We start from the raw sequence: 15,940 nt of genomic DNA on the forward strand, positions 1-15,940 counted from the left end.
CAAGTGAGGCAAAACGAAGTGATCAGAGCCAGGAGAACATTGTACACAGTAATAGCAATAATGTTTAATGATCAATTGCGAATGACTTAACTATTATCAGCAGTGCAAGGATCGAGGACAACCTCAAGGGACTCATGATGAAAAAAGCTAGCTAGTGGAAGGAACTGATGGAGTCTGAATGCAGATTGAAGCTTTCCGTTCTTCCCTTTATTTTTCTCTAGTATAAGCAACATGTGTTTGTCTTTTACAACAAGAAGAACGTGGAAATATATTTAGATGATAGCACATGTATAACCCATATCATATGCCTGTCATCTTGGGGAGAGGGAAGGGGTGGGAGAAAACATGGATCACAAAGTCAGAAAATGATTATTTAAAAAAATTTTAAGAGAAAAATTAAAAAACAAAACAGGCACAATAGCAAAAACCCAAAAGATCAAGTCAGATCCATACATACCTATTAAGATTTTATGAAATATGAAAAGAACCTAAACCAAAGTCTTCAATAGTGAACTTAAGATTCCGATCAAGTCTAATGCTTTGGCTGACTGCCCTCCTCAATGACAAACTGCCTCCTTAGAACTTAGAATCATTTCTTTTCTGTACTACTCATTAGAGATTTAGTCCATGCTCTGTAAGTGTGTATGCTTGTCTTTGCCAAATTCAGGCATACATTAAGCTAGTTAGAGGCATCTAAGTGGTACACTGACCAGGGCACTGACTTAGAGATAGAAAGATAAGAAACTTGATATCCTGGGCAAATCGCTGAACCTTCCTCAGCATAAAGTGTTTTACAAACCTTAAAGTGCTATGTAAATGCTAATTATTATTGTTATTGTTTATCCCAAATGTGAGGTACTATCATTATATTTTAATTTCTAATGCCTTATATGATACTCTAAAAATAGTAAATCCTCAATAAATGTAGTTTTTTTTTTGTTCTAAAGGTGGGTGGCAAGTATGAGGTGTTTAGAAAGAATATTGTCTTTGTGCTGTAGAAATAATAGCTGATTAAAACTTGAAAACAAACTATGTCTTCCAATTGGGAATTGAAAATGTATAAATTATAGTATAGGAATATAATGAATATTATTATACCTTAGACAAATATAATGAGTACAGTGAACTATTATCCCAGAAATTTAGAAATTAAATGATGTTCAAAATTCTTGTTTAAGAAGTAAGAAGAATTTTTAATTTTTTAAAGGAATGGAATTCAAAGGGTTAAACTTGGATTATTCAAAAATTTATGGATTAAACTATATCCTAGTGCAGGGATCGGCAACCTTTTTGGACGTGAGAGCCATAAATGCCACATTTTTAAAAATATAATTTTGTGAGAGCCATATAGTGCTCATAGTGCGAGCGCCTGTAACAGCGCCTGAAAAAAATTGATTTTATGGCTCCTGCAGAAAGAGCCATATCTGGCCCTCAAAAGAGCCAGATATGGCTTGAGAACCATACATTGCTGACCCCTGGTCTAGTGGTTCCCAAACTTTTTTGGCCTACTGCCCCCTTTCCAGAAAAAAATATTACTTAGCCCCCCTGGAAATTAATTTTTTAAAAATTTTAATAGCAATTAATAGGAAAGATAAATGCACCTTTGGCCATCACTGCCTCCAAGGATTGCTGCAGCTCCCACCAGGGGGCAGTAGCACCCACTTTGGGAATCACTGCTATAGTCCTTCAAAAAACTAACCTGTTCTAGCTTATGTCTGGCTAAGAAATATTGTCTATTGGCTTTTCTTTTTTATTGATGACTTACTGCTTTTACCCTGGCCATTATTTCCTTTCATTCCTTTTCCTCCAATCCTATTGAATCTTCTCATGTCTAATAGGCTATTGGAGATGCAGAACTAGAGGTCAGCAGAGAGATGAGAATTGGATAAACAGATTTAAGAATCATCAGCATAGAGATAATTATTGAGTTCTTCCAAAGACTGAGTACAGTTCACTGGAGTTTTGGAGTTTTTGCATGGTGGTGTTGGATGGATTAAATTCAGGGTTCATCATTGTCAAAGTGATCTTTTTAAAGTACAGGTCTGACTATGTAATTTCCCCCCCACCAAAAAAACCCACCCCAAAACTCCAGGGTTTCCTATTATTTCCAGGATCAAATATAAAATCCTGAATTTTGGCATTTGAAACTCTATATAAACTTTTCTCCCTCTAGTTTTCTTACAGAATCTCCTCAAACACCTCTCCTCCCCAGGGCAGAAAAAAACATATTTGAATTTTATATTCACGAAGTATTTGAAACAACAGAAAAGATGTATTATGTGCTGTTACCTCAGATATTTAGAGATAAAAGAAATCTTAGAGGTCATTTCTTCAATTCTCTTTAGACAAAGAAATTGAATCCTGCACAAGATAAATGACTTGTCCCAAATCATAATTCAAACCCTACTGGTCTTACTTCTAGAAATCTAATGTCCTTTCTAATTCAATGTGTAGCTTAGATATTGACTACTGAAGAACTAACCTCTTTCCTTATCTCCTTATTCAAATTTCCAACTGCTTACTAAATGTCTCAAACAAGATGTCCAATAGAAGTCTTAACCTTAAAGTAGCCAAAGGTGAATCATCTTTTCTCCCAAATGCTTCTGCTTTCCAAACTTCTCAGTTCCTGTGGAAGGTACTACCACCCTTTCAGTCACCCAGACACGCAACCAAAGGATTATCCTCAGCTTCTCTCTTAGACCCTCCCATATCCAGGCAGTTGTCAAGTCCTGTAGATTTTATTTTCACATCTGTCTCTAATATTCCTCCATCTCTTTCCCACTCACTTAGTAAACCCCAGTGACTTCTTATTGTCCCTAGGATCAAATATCAAATCCTCTGTTTGGGATTCAAAACCCTTCATACTCTGACTTCCTCCTACCTTTCTAGTATTCTCATACCTTACCCTAATGTTCTCTACAATCTTGGGCACTGATGATTAACCTATGGATTGGGTGCCAAAAATCGCACACAGAGCACTCTCTGTGGGCACGTGGCTGCCCCCACCCAAGTTTGTTACTAGAAAGGCAGAGGGACTCAAGCAGAGCTGCTCCCCTTTCCTTCTCCCCACATCTGATGACATTTTTTCATGTCTCCCACCCCTCTGCCCAGCAGCCCAATGGGAGTTCACAGTGGGTAACGTGGGTGGCTCATAGGTGGCAGAGCTGGAGGAGAGCAGAATGCTCAGGCCACTCACCTTCCCCTCTCTATACTTGCTGAGAACATTCCTCACTTCACCCACCCCTACACCCAGTATCCCAATGGGTGGGAGCACTTTATCCCTGCCCTGTGTGGGGTTAGGGGTGGAGAGCAGGGCATGCTTAGCACTTGGTGGGGGGAGGGTGGGCATAGCACTCAGTCTGATGGGTGGGATGGGGGCAGTGCCTGGCACGCCTTCTCTAAAAGGTTCATTATCACTGATTTAGGGACACCGGCCTGCTTGTTCTTTCTTTAACAAAATACTCGGTCTCCTGATTCTGGCCGTTTCCCATGCCTGAAACTCCCTTTCCAGTCTCTTCCTCTTGGCTTCTAATCCCACCTACCAAAGTTTTTCTTGATCCACCTTAATGCTATGCCTTCCTTCTATTGATTATCTCTAATTCTTCTTGAATATTTGTTGTTCACCTATTTCAGTCCTGTCTGAGGCCAAATTTAAACTCACAGAGCCTTCCTGATGCCAGGTCTGGCCCTATTTAGAGTACCATCCAGCTGCCCTGGGCTTGATTATGTCATGTTTGTATGTCCTCGTCTTCATGTTGTCTCTTCTATTAGACCAAATTTCTTGAGAACAAAAACTGTCTTATATTTCTTTGTATACCCAGACCTTTATAGAGTGCTTGAAATAAAGTAGCTACTTAATAAATGTTTACCGATTGTATCATAATCCTTTCTTAATGGAAAAAGGCGTGTAGTAGCCCTATAAGCTTCTGGGTGATACTCTGTTTAAAGTTTAGTTTCCACTCAATACATTTCCTTAAAAAAAGATATCTCGTATTCTACCTAATATTCACCTTTCTAGGGTTTTTACCAGGGTTGGGCAGTTCTGCAAGGGCTTTTAGATCAGAGAAATTTTTATCCTTAATATTTTTATGTAAATGAAAAAGGAGGCTTTTAAAATATGTTCCCACAGACTGGAAGGCCTTTAAGATTCCTTTTGGCTTTAAGTCTATGCTCTTATTATTAAACTCCCTCCAAGAACACAGACAAGCAACTGTTCTGTAATTTAGTCTCAGAGAGTTGCCTTGGCCTTGACATTGCTTAGGGTCCCATAGCTGGTATGTTAGTCTGACTGCAGTGTAGGGCCTCTATCATCATGCCACCTGTCATATAGCACCTAATATTTAGCAAAGCATTTTGCATAATTTTATTTGATCCCTTAAGAAAATATATATAATTATAATTATATATAATGTATAAAAGTATATATAATTAGTCTATAATTTTCAGTCAGCAATCATTTGAGCACCTTCTATGTTCCAGTCACTGTGCTAAATGCTGGGGAAACAAAACAGGGCAAAAGACTGCTCTTGCTCACAAGAGCTCAAAGTCCAATGGAGATGACAATATGAAATATGTAAACGATATATTCCAGATAAATTAGAAATAAACAACAGAGATTTCACAGAACAGAGGCTTTATAAATAGTTGGTCAGAAGGACCTTTCCTTTCTCTTTGATCATATTCTCTGAGCCAGAAATGCTTTCCCTTTTTCTTTCTGCTTGCACATCTTCTATTCTCTTTGACTCTTGAGTCAAAGTAACCTGTTTCATAATATCATCTTGGACTACTCTGACTCCTAGTGATTTCTTCTGGCATCAAAATCCTATTGTATTTGTATTCTGAATCATATTACAAACTACTTTGCCAAGTAGCATTGATTTGCCCTGTAAAAAGATCTTTATGTTATAAGTGGATTATAAATGGTGACTTAGCAAAATTTTATAATTTTATAGTGAGGTTTAATTAAAATATATGACCTTATTTTGAATCTGGACCTTACTGAGGTATGTGTAACTTGATTATAATATGTATGTATGTAAATATTATAGCATGTATATTTTGATTGAGAGGCAGCTAAGTGGTTCAGTGGATCCAGCACTAGGCCTGGAATCAGAAAGACATGAGTTTAGATTTGACCTTAAGCACTGGCTGTGTGACCCTAGGTAAGTAACTTAATCTGTTTGCATTTTAGGTAGTAGAGTGTTGGACCTGGAGTTAGAAAGACCTGAGTTCAAATTTGACCTCAGATATTTACTATGTGATCCTGAACAAATCACTTAACCTCTATTACCTTTATTCCACTAGAAAAGAAAATGCCAAACTACTCTAGTTCCTTTGCCAAGAACACTCCATGAATAGTATTGCCATGCTACGGAACAGGGGCTCACAAAGAGTCAGATGTTACCGAATGAGTAAACAATAGATACTTTGATTAAGCACCTACTATATAGTCCAGGCTCTCTGCTAAATTCTGGAGGTACAAAAAAAGGAGTCCCTGCTTCTAAGGAGCTCATAGTTTAATGAGGGAGCCAACGTGAAAACAATTATATAAAAGAATATATTCAGGATAAATTGGAGATAATTGCCATATAGTATGTATGGCTTGATTTCATTTTGGTTATTTTTGTCCCCTGCTAGATACCAAGCTTTATTTTTTTTTTTTCATATAGTCCAGATTTCTGGGAACAGTAAATCCATGGACATTGAGCTCAGAATTGTTGGGGAATTTTTCAGTGTTTTCAATAGTCTGCATTCACATATAAGAAATTTTTAAATGAAATCAATAAAACTAACAATTCACTAGGGAAAAGTCTGAGGGCGCCTTCACACTTTGCCTATGAAATTGTTTCCCAGACTTTGCAATAACTCTCTTCTCAGTAATTTGAGCTTTTCCCATTTATCTACCTTTTCAACTGACTTTTTGGATTATTAGAAATTTGACTTATGGATTATTGGAGTGGTACTAGATTTTGGAAAGAGATGTCTAGCTATGGAAATACTAATATGTTTAAAGCGAAGGAGAACTAATAGTAGTGATTGTATAACAAGGAAAAATAGCTAAGTGGATTGAATTTAAGTAAGTCATTACATGTGTGAATGTGATGCAAGCAATGAATGTGATGGAAGCAGTGAATAAGAGATAATATAATTTAGTGGAAAGAGCATATGCCTGAGAATCCTACTTCTACCCTAATGTGCTTTGTAAGGTCTCTCTGGGTGTTAGTTTTCTCATCTCTAAGATGTGGTAGCTAGTTGGTGTGGTAGATAGTGCTGAGCTTGGAATCAGGAAGACATCTTGAGTTCAAAGACATTTACTAGCTGTGTGGAACTTGGCAAATTGCTTTACCCTCTTTGTCTCAGTTTCCTCATCTCTCAAATGAGCTGGAGAAGGAAATAGAAGACTATGTTAGTATCTTTGCCAAGAAAACCTCAAATGAGGTTCTGAAGATTTGGGCATAACTGAAACGACTGAACAACAGCAATGTTCAGTATTTATTAAATCCTTAACATAATGGGGAGATACTATAATAAGGTTCCATAATAACCTAGACCCTTACCTCAAGGAGTTTCTATTCTTTGGGAGAAATATGTAGACATATAAAACAAAAAGTAGATACAGCAATTAGGAAAGGAGATTATCTATAAATTAAGTTTTGAGGGAACCAAAAGATTCTAGGAAGCAAAGATGAAGAAGTACATTCCAGGCATAAGAGATAGCCTAGAACAGTGATGGCAAGCCTTTTAGAGACCAAGTGCTGGGCCCACCCCTGAGACCAATCTCCCCACCCCCACCCCTCAACGAGTGCTTTGCCCTGTTCGGGCCCCATGTGAGCCTCTCACCTTACCCTAGACAGGAGGGAGGAGGCACTTCCATTGAGCTGCTGGGCAGAGGGGTGGCTCATATGAGAAATGTCCTCAAGGGCGAGTGGAAAGGGGGAGGGGAGCAGCTTGCCCTGAGTCTCTCTGCCTTTCTTGTATTGAGCTCTGGTGGATGATGACATGCACCATCATGGGCCTAGAACATAAAGAGACAAGAGATTATCATGATTGAGAAAAAGCAAGGAGGCTAGTGTTGTTTAATCAGATAGTATACTATAAGAATCAATATGTAATGAGCCTAGAAAGTTCAACTGGAGCCAGATTATAGGAATTGGATCAGGATCCATAAAAGTAGAGGGTCTGGTTTTGATAAAGAGGAGGGTCATTCTTCATTAGAGTGTAGAATAAAACAGAAGATGAGGGATGTTATCAGAGATGTTCTTTAGGAGAGAGGTCAAAGTGGAGAAGAAAAGAGGGAGATTGGAAGAAGAGAGCAATATGTTTGACTAGAAGAGGGAACAGAAGAAACTCCAAGGTAAAAATGATCATATTATTCATACTTTGATGATCATTTATGTAATCTCATAAATGAACCACATTTAAGTGGAAGGTTTTTTTGACAAAAGTAGGAGCAATGATCTTGGGAGTCAAGTTAGGAGTTTGAATTTTGACTCTGTGACTTTCATACTGTTTAACTTTGGACAAGTTATGTAATCTTGAAAATCTCAGCCCTAATTTTATGCTCCTGTAACCCTTTGATTCTTGTATACTTAACCTTTACATTGAGCACAGACTCACAGATGAAAAATTTAAATTGGTTTACTTTTCTGATAGTTTATTAATTTTTATTCAGCTTTTAAAAATATTAATTTTTCATATTTATTATTTGGTTATAAAGTACTGTAGGGATGTTATAGTTTACTTCCCTTCATTCAGAAGGGCCCTGTCTAAATAAAATTTAGATTTAACTGAATGGGCAACGCACGGTATTTATTCAGGAAAATAGAAGATTTTTAAACCTTTATAAAATAGATTTTTATTAACTGTATATTTGTTTTTCTTTTTTAATATGGTCAACATACTTTCAATTACCTGCTAAACAAGTCAACATAATTTTTTCTCACAAAAAAGCACCCTTTTTTAGCTTTATATTTCATTTGTCTTCTAAATAACAAATTTTGGGTTCCTCACACATTTCATACAGAGATACAGAATCTTAAAATTTAAATTAAAACATTTTATTTAAGTTGTTTGATTATGTATTTGGTACAATGTTATAATAGGAAAATTATCAGTGAAAAAGTGTTTATTTTTATTGAGTAAATAATAGTAAAACAGAAATAACTAACATTTTATAGTTCCTGCTATGTGTCAGACACTGATAAAAAATATTATTGCATTCGATCCTTACAACAACCTTGGGAGGTGGGTGCTATTATCCCTTTTTTACATGTGGGGGAAATGATTTTGCTCAGGATCAGCCAGTTAATAACTATCTGAGATCAGACTTGAACTTAGAGTTTCCTAAGTCCAAGCCTAGCTTTCTATCCTGTGCTACCAGGCACTGCACTGGACATTGGGATACAGAGACCAAAATGAAACATTCTTTGCCCTCCGAAGAATTTATATTTTGCCCATAGAGGCAGAATGTTTGTGTGTGTAATTAGTTACATATATATGTATATATATACATGTATATATATACATATATAAATATATGATAAATGGAGGAGAGCAGTTGAGAGATTTTTTTCTTGTATTCACCATTGCACATTTATACAGTAAAACACACCTTGAATCAATAAATGCTTGTAGAATTGAATTAGTTTGGGATATGGAATTGGAAGAAACAAAGCATTATTATAAAAGAGAAAATTATTTTGTTGAAGTTAATTCAGCTTCTTATTTTCCCCCTTTAGCATTAGATATGCACACTGTGGGTATAAAAAAATAATCATTTTCCCAGTTTGTATTTTTTTGTGTCATTCTACTTAGAATGTTATTATCAGGTCTTACCACTTGGTCAGGCTTTATATATGAGGGAAAATTGCAGGAACTTTCATAATAAACTTTTTTCCTATATTCCTTTGGGAGACTGAAGTGAAAGTGATAGCACTAAAAACAGGATATTGAGGAAGTGGTAAAAAGTGCAGCTTCATGGGCATCTTAAGACTTGAACCCAGAAAATGTCTCCAACATTGAGTTAATAGTGAATTCTTCATTTTGTTACCAGCTAATACTGGGTGAAGAGAATGTATTTGATTTAGTTATTTGGTAATAATTCAGTCTTTTTCAACCCAAAGGCAAGAACATTTGATGTATGCTAAAGCTGGAGTCAAAAAGACCCAAGCCCAAATCTGACTTCAGATATTAACTGGGTGACCCTGGGCTAATCACTTAACCTCTGTTTTCCTCAGTTTTCTCATCTTTAAATTGGGGATAATGATAGCACTTTACTCTGAGTTCTTGTGAGGCTAAAAATGAGATATTTGTGAAGTGCTTTGCAAATCTTAAAGTGCTATTTAAATGCTAGCTTATATAGTGACATGTGCATCTGGCATATACTGAAAAGATTGTAGTATGCTCATCTGTTACATCTTTGTGATTGTTACTCATCTATTTTATCAGATACATATATATTTATGTATATATATACATACATATATATATATATTACATACTGGTGATCATCTCATCACATCGTTTTTTTCTATTGTTGGTAGTGGAGATGTTTACAGTCTCTGTTAGTCTGCATTGGGACCAGTAATATTCATTTGTGAGACAAAGAGCAACCAGTTCAGAAAGATGCACTCAGAAGAAATCTATACTGAAGACTTAAATTTATTGATTCCATTGTACTCTTGTTATTAATTCTGTAAGGCATACTTTTATACAGCATAACAAGAGAGTTATGATTTAAATAGTCTTTTTCGTAATTTCATTTTGGCAATCCAGGTGCTAATTCTTAATAAAGTTTCTAGGACTTGTGTTTACTGTCCATTGCTAATATTTTGTCGACCTTCAGGCAAATGGTGTATTCTCTAGTACTTTTCTTGCCATTATTTTAGTTGACAGATTGCTTTTGGTAATTCCATTGAGGAAAAAATCACTTTTCTTTTAAATAAAACAATAAACTTTTAAGTGCTGTCAAATGTTAGAGCAAAACACAAATGCTTACATATGAGTACACTCAAGATAATTTTTTCTATCAATTAAATGATACATTTTTAGAACATCATTAAATGATTTAAAATGAAATTTGTTTTAGCTCCAGGGAAAGTAGAGTTACATAGATTTGATGATTTAAGATGATCCACTTTAGAAATACCTATGGCATATAGATGATGTAGCCTGGAAGATCTGAGGTCAAATTTAGCCTCTAGACACTCGACTGGCCCTAGGCAAGTCACTTAACCTCTGCTTACCTCTTTTTCTTCAGCTGTAAAATGCAAAAAAATAGCAGCACATGGGTCACAAGGTTGGTGTAAGGAGCTATTTGTAAAATGCTTGACATAATGCCTGGCACCTAGTAGGACCTACATAAATGCTCATACTTTCCCTGCTCTTTGGCACCTAGTAGGACCTACATAAATGCTCATACTTTCCCTGCTCTTTACTTGAATACATTATGGAAATGTAAATCACATTTTAATTTAAAAATGAGTAAAATAATGTTGAGGGGTTTTTTGTGGGAAGGATGTAATGAATTAAACCAATTAATGTGAGAATTAAATTTTATGTGAGATTATTAACTTGGATGGATATCTTTTGTGGGCCTTTAAATAGAGCCCTCACCTGACTCTATCTCCAAGATATTATGAATTTTAACAGACTGATATTTATAAAATGCTTTGGATACCTTAGTTACTGAAAGGTACTTGAGATCTAAATGCCATCAATTACAGTGATTTAGTTACTTTAAAACTCTCACATTATTCTTGTTTGTTAATAGCCACCTCATACTTTCTGTTACACACATGAAAGTTCCTATGTTTTAAAACAGACTACACCCATAATAGTTTGTTTCATATTAAAATGTATCTATGTGGTTGACTGGGAAAGATCAAAATGGGGGGTGTAGGGAAGATGGAAGAAAGGAGTTCATGATAGGAGCCATTTAAAAGTAACTTTTTTATATATCCCACCCATTATGTGCTGGCCCTTTACCCACTAAATTACAGAAAATAGGGAAAAAATCAGAAGAATGAAGGGAGATTTTAATTGTTGTCTTGTGCATTTCAAGGATGTCAGTCCTTTTTTAAAATTAGAACTGCATTTTGAAACTCAGTTGTTTGTACTGGTTAATTATACCATAAAGCAGTAACAGTGACTACCAATACCTGACCAGAAGAGTGATGAGAAGAAAAATTCCTCTTCCCTACACTTTACTCAAATGCTTAAAAATAGCTAAAACTACCAACTTTGTGTTTTCACATACAGTAAAATATACATATGTGTGTATATGTTCCTCTGTGTCAGTATCATGGTTGTCTACATCATTCATTGTTGAATGTTTTAGATTCTAAACTTTTAAAAGAGTCTTGACTGTGGCTTTGCAACCATTCTGCCTGCCTTGGTGAAACATAGCTTAGGTTGATTTCCTTCAGTTTAAAAAAATCCTATTTAGATTTTTTGATTATAATTTTGAGAGAAATAATTCTTCTGGATAATGTATTTCAAAATTCCTCACAAAATTTTTTAAACCCTTAACTTCTGTGTATTGGCTCCTTGGTGGAAGAGTGGTAAGGGTGGGCAATGGGGGTCAAGTGACTTGCCCAGGGTCACACAGCTGGGAAGGGTCTGAGGCCAAATTTGAACCTAGGACCTCTAGTTTCTAGGCCTGACTTTCAATCCACTGAGCTACCCAGCTGCCCCTTCCTCACAAATTTTGATTAGTATCTGTACAGAATATTAATGAACCTTTAATGTTCTTTTTCCAATATGTCTCTTTCTTCTTTCCTAACCATACTTTTATGATAGAAAATGAAACAGAAAAAAAAAAACAGATCAGTAAAACAACAACAGCAACAAAGTTTAACCATATGTGTAGTGCAAAGAAGGGAGGATAGTGCATTGTTATTATCTTATTTTCAGAGTCTAGCTTGATCATTGATAATTATATAGCATTGTTTTTTCCTAACTGGTATCCTGAATGCATGTTTTCCTAATTGCATTGTTTTCCAATTCATTTTAATCTAAATGGAGCCTTGTCTTTTTCAGGCCCAGATTGCCTTCCTTCAAGGAGAAAGGAAAGGGCAAGAAAATCTGAAGAAAGATCTAGTAAGGAGGATCAAAATGCTGGAATATGCTCTTAAACAGGAAAGGTACTTCATTAAAATGGAAGAGAGTGTCTTAAGTTTCTTCAAGTTACTTTAAGAATACTTTTTTGTCATTATTCAAATTGTAAGTTTTAGAATTCTAAATTCATTGAATTCAGAAAACTTGTTTAGATAACCAAATTTGGGGAAGCAACTTTGTGTTGTAGAGCACCAGTCTCTGATTTAAGAAGCTCTGGATTAAAGTCCTCTCTCCTATGTAGTCTGGCTCTTTGACCAGCTAATCACAGAACTGTCCCGGGCAATTTATTATTTTTTTTAGAAAAAATTTTTCCATGGTTATATGATTCATGTTCTTACTCTCTCCACCTCACAACCCCTCCCCCAGTAGCCAAAGCACATTTCCATTGCTTTCTTCATGTGTCATTGATTAAGAACTATTTCCATATCTATAGTTGTACTAGGGTGGTCCTTTAGAGTTTACTTCCCAAATTATGTGTTCAAGCAGTTGTTTTTCTTCTGTTTCCACTACTGTAGTTCTTCCTCTGAATGTGGGTAGCTTTCTTTTCCATAAGTCCCTCAGAATTGTCCTGTCCCAGGCAATTTTTTTTTTAAAGCCTTGTACTTCGGTGTATTGTCTCATAGGTGGAAGATTGGTAAGGGTGGGCAATGGGGGTCAAGTGACTTGCCCAGGGTCACCCAGCTGGGAAGTGGCTGAGGCCAGGTTTGAACCTAGGACCTCCTGTCTCTAGGCCTGACTCTCACTCCACTGAGCTACCCAGCTGCCCCACCCCCCCCAGGCAATTTTTTTAAGAGAAGTTGCTAAACTTTATTAGTAGAAGCGATTTCCTCACTTGGGATTCCTTAAGCCCAGGGAAAACATTTTTTTCCTTTTTGATAGACATTTGAGTTTTATTTTAATGTAACAAAAGAGTTTGACAAGGACTATTTGGTTTTCTTAAATGTAGAAAACTAAATTAATATTTAACATTTTTATCACACGCAGCTTCATAAATATCCCGACAGCACAGATTTAAGGAAATAAGTTTTATAAAGTAGTCAATAGACTTGCATTAGAATTCTGGCCTTGCCAGTGAATATTTGATCTTGGACAAATCATGTAACATCTTTGAACCTTTTTCCTCATCTAGAAAGTGAAAATATCTTTGCATAAGAAAATCTATGACAAATGAAAGAAATATTGATATCTCTAAATTTATAGATTAGAAACATTTTAGGAAAAGTAGAGCAGTATGCTAAAAAGAATTAAATTGGGAATCAGGAGACCTGACCTAGGTTCATTAACTTACATAACAGGCATTTTTTGAGTTCCTACTTGGTACAAGTTACTGTGTCAAAGTATTATGAGAAAGAAAATCATGAGACAGAATTCTAGCCTTTAAGGTTCTTATGGTTTAGTTTAATTTTAGAGAAGTCACATAACCTCTGGGCCTGTTTTCTCTTTAGTAAAGAGAAGGTCTTATAGTTAGACTCCAAGATACCTCATAGTTCTAAAATCTATAATTTTAATACATTTATAAGTAAAGGAAATTTATATATTTACTCCTGTTTTTTCTATCATCCATAAAATCAAAAACATTTCTGTGGGAAAATTTTTTCTAGTAAACCAACTTAAAAATCTTTTAAATGATTTTTTCCATATTGATATGGCTGGTAGTTGAATAATAACGGAAGTTTGAGGGAACAGAAGACTTCTAGCACTGAAGTTTTGCTCTTGTCTATCAAAGTCTAATGGAAGCACTTTGTAAATTTCCTTTTAGATTAAGTTTGCTTATTCAATAAATTTAAGGGGATACTCTCATTGGTTATTTTAAAAATGGAAATTATGAATAAATTAGCCTATATAAGTATAAAAAATCATTTTTCTAGCCTTTTCCTTTCAGTTGTCCCAACGTGGTCCTATCACTGTGTCTTCCTTTAGAACTTCTTCTCCCATCTAATTTGCTGCTTCTGATCTGTTATGGGTTAAGAAACCATATTATTGTTGGGCAAGTCTTATCTAAATAAATATTTAGGTACACTCTGGAATCTCAGTAAAGTATGTTAACTTTTGTGATATTCATTTTAGCTGTCTTAAGTGCTTTTTGTTCTTCTTCTTAGTTCTTAGTTATATTTCAGATAATCGAGTTTTCTGTATAAGCCCCCTCCTGAAAAACGTTATACTATAAAAGTTTACCCCATTATTTAATCTCAAGAGATTGAAATTAAGGTTAAAACGTTAGAAGAAAAATCCTACAGCTTGATCAATGGTAATATTAATATTATAGGATACAGAGAAATGGAAAAACCATTTTTCTCACTTATGTGGCTTGTGGGTACAAGGGAGATCACAGGTGATATTATTATATAATGGTATTCCAGCCATGTTAGTATTTATAATCAATAAAGTTATGGGTGTAGGCATTCTTGTAATCAACATGAATAATTCTGACATAATACCAGCACTTATCTATTATGTTTTATAAAAAATTAAGTTAAAATCTTAGGATGGGAGCAACTAGGTAACACAGTGGATAGAATGACAGACCTAGAAATGGGAGGACTTATGTTCAAATGTGGGCTCAGACATTTGCTAGTTGTGTGACCCTGGGCAAGTCACTAACTCCAGTTGCCTGGACACTTGCCACTCTTCTCTCTTAGAGTTGATATTAAGACAATAGGTAAAGGTTTAAAAATATTTTTGGAGGGAATGATGATTTTTTAAAAAGGAATTTTAAAACATCTCAAGTTTAATAATATTCACATAGTTTAGATGCTTTGTGTTAAGTGAAGAAAGAGATTAATTTAAACTTGTCCTTTTAGTCCATAGTCCGTTTTCCTTTTTGAGTTTTTCTATCAGGAATATATATTTGAATAGTTGTATTGTAGAAGTATGAAAGAGTCAGATTTTATAATTGGGCTTGAAAAATAGCTATAGAAATTTAAACTGGGAGCCAGTCATGGCTAGATAGCAGTTCATCTGAAATAGATCTGAAGTAGATTTTGGTGGACTACAAGTTTTCTATAAATCAACATTGTATAACAGACCCCCCCCCAAAAAAAAGTAACATGGGTTTAGACTACATTAAGAAGGCATTGAGTCCAGGCCTGGATAAATCAATACCATATAATGTGTTCAGTTTGGGTTATTAGATTTTAGGAATGGCATGAATATAAAGAGTCTCAGGAGGTGACAACTGGCATGGTGAAAAGCCTTAATTTCATGAATATAAGTTGAATGAAATGTTTAGCTTGAAGAAAAGAAAATCTAGGTGGTTTCTCAGAGGTGTCTTCAAATATGTGAAGGTCAGCTACATGGAAAGATTACTCTTTGTGAGGGGCCCTAGTGGCTAGAATCAGTAGCATTGGGTTTCAGGTAAGAAGAAACAAATTTAGTCTTGATATAAGGAAAAACTACCTAACAAGTAGAGCTATCCAGAAGTAGAATGAACTTCCTCTTTAAGGAGTAGATTCTCTTTCACTGAAAGTCTTCAAGAAAAGGCTAAATATTTGTTGACTTTCTTATAGAGGAGATTCTTATTTAGTTCTCAATAAATAATGCAGACTCTAAAGCCCTTGAGAGTTTTGAGATGTTATGATTCAGAGACCCTTCCTGCCTCTTTATGCCCTTGAAGAAAATCCAGTTTCAAAAGGATAAATCAGATGGACTTTTTTACTTAGTACACTTTGTACATAAGTGTGCTTAAAGGCTTCTTGATTGATAATTTTGCAAAGTACTTATCATTTTCCATTAAATAACAGATCCCCAAGGACATATAAAGTATGTTTATTAAAAATTAATTTGATAATACTTTAAAGACTTTCATAAACCAAGATTCACTCAT

The 15,940-nt window shown here is 35.3% G+C and overlaps 1 protein-coding gene across 1 annotated transcript in view; it reads left to right on the plus strand.

The window, feature by feature from the left end:
• STRN (striatin) overlaps nt 1–15,940 on the plus strand; it is a 158,324-nt gene that overhangs the window by 37,197 nt on the left and 105,187 nt on the right. The window contains exon 3 of the mRNA XM_044659585.1: nt 12,040–12,143. Within this exon, the coding sequence (XP_044515520.1) occupies nt 12,040–12,143 (104 nt within the window). The remainder of the gene's footprint in view (nt 1–12,039; nt 12,144–15,940) is intronic.

Source organism: Gracilinanus agilis, chromosome 2 (assembly GCF_016433145.1).
Source record: "Gracilinanus agilis isolate LMUSP501 chromosome 2, AgileGrace, whole genome shotgun sequence".
Lineage (NCBI taxonomy): Eukaryota > Metazoa > Chordata > Mammalia > Didelphimorphia > Didelphidae > Gracilinanus > Gracilinanus agilis.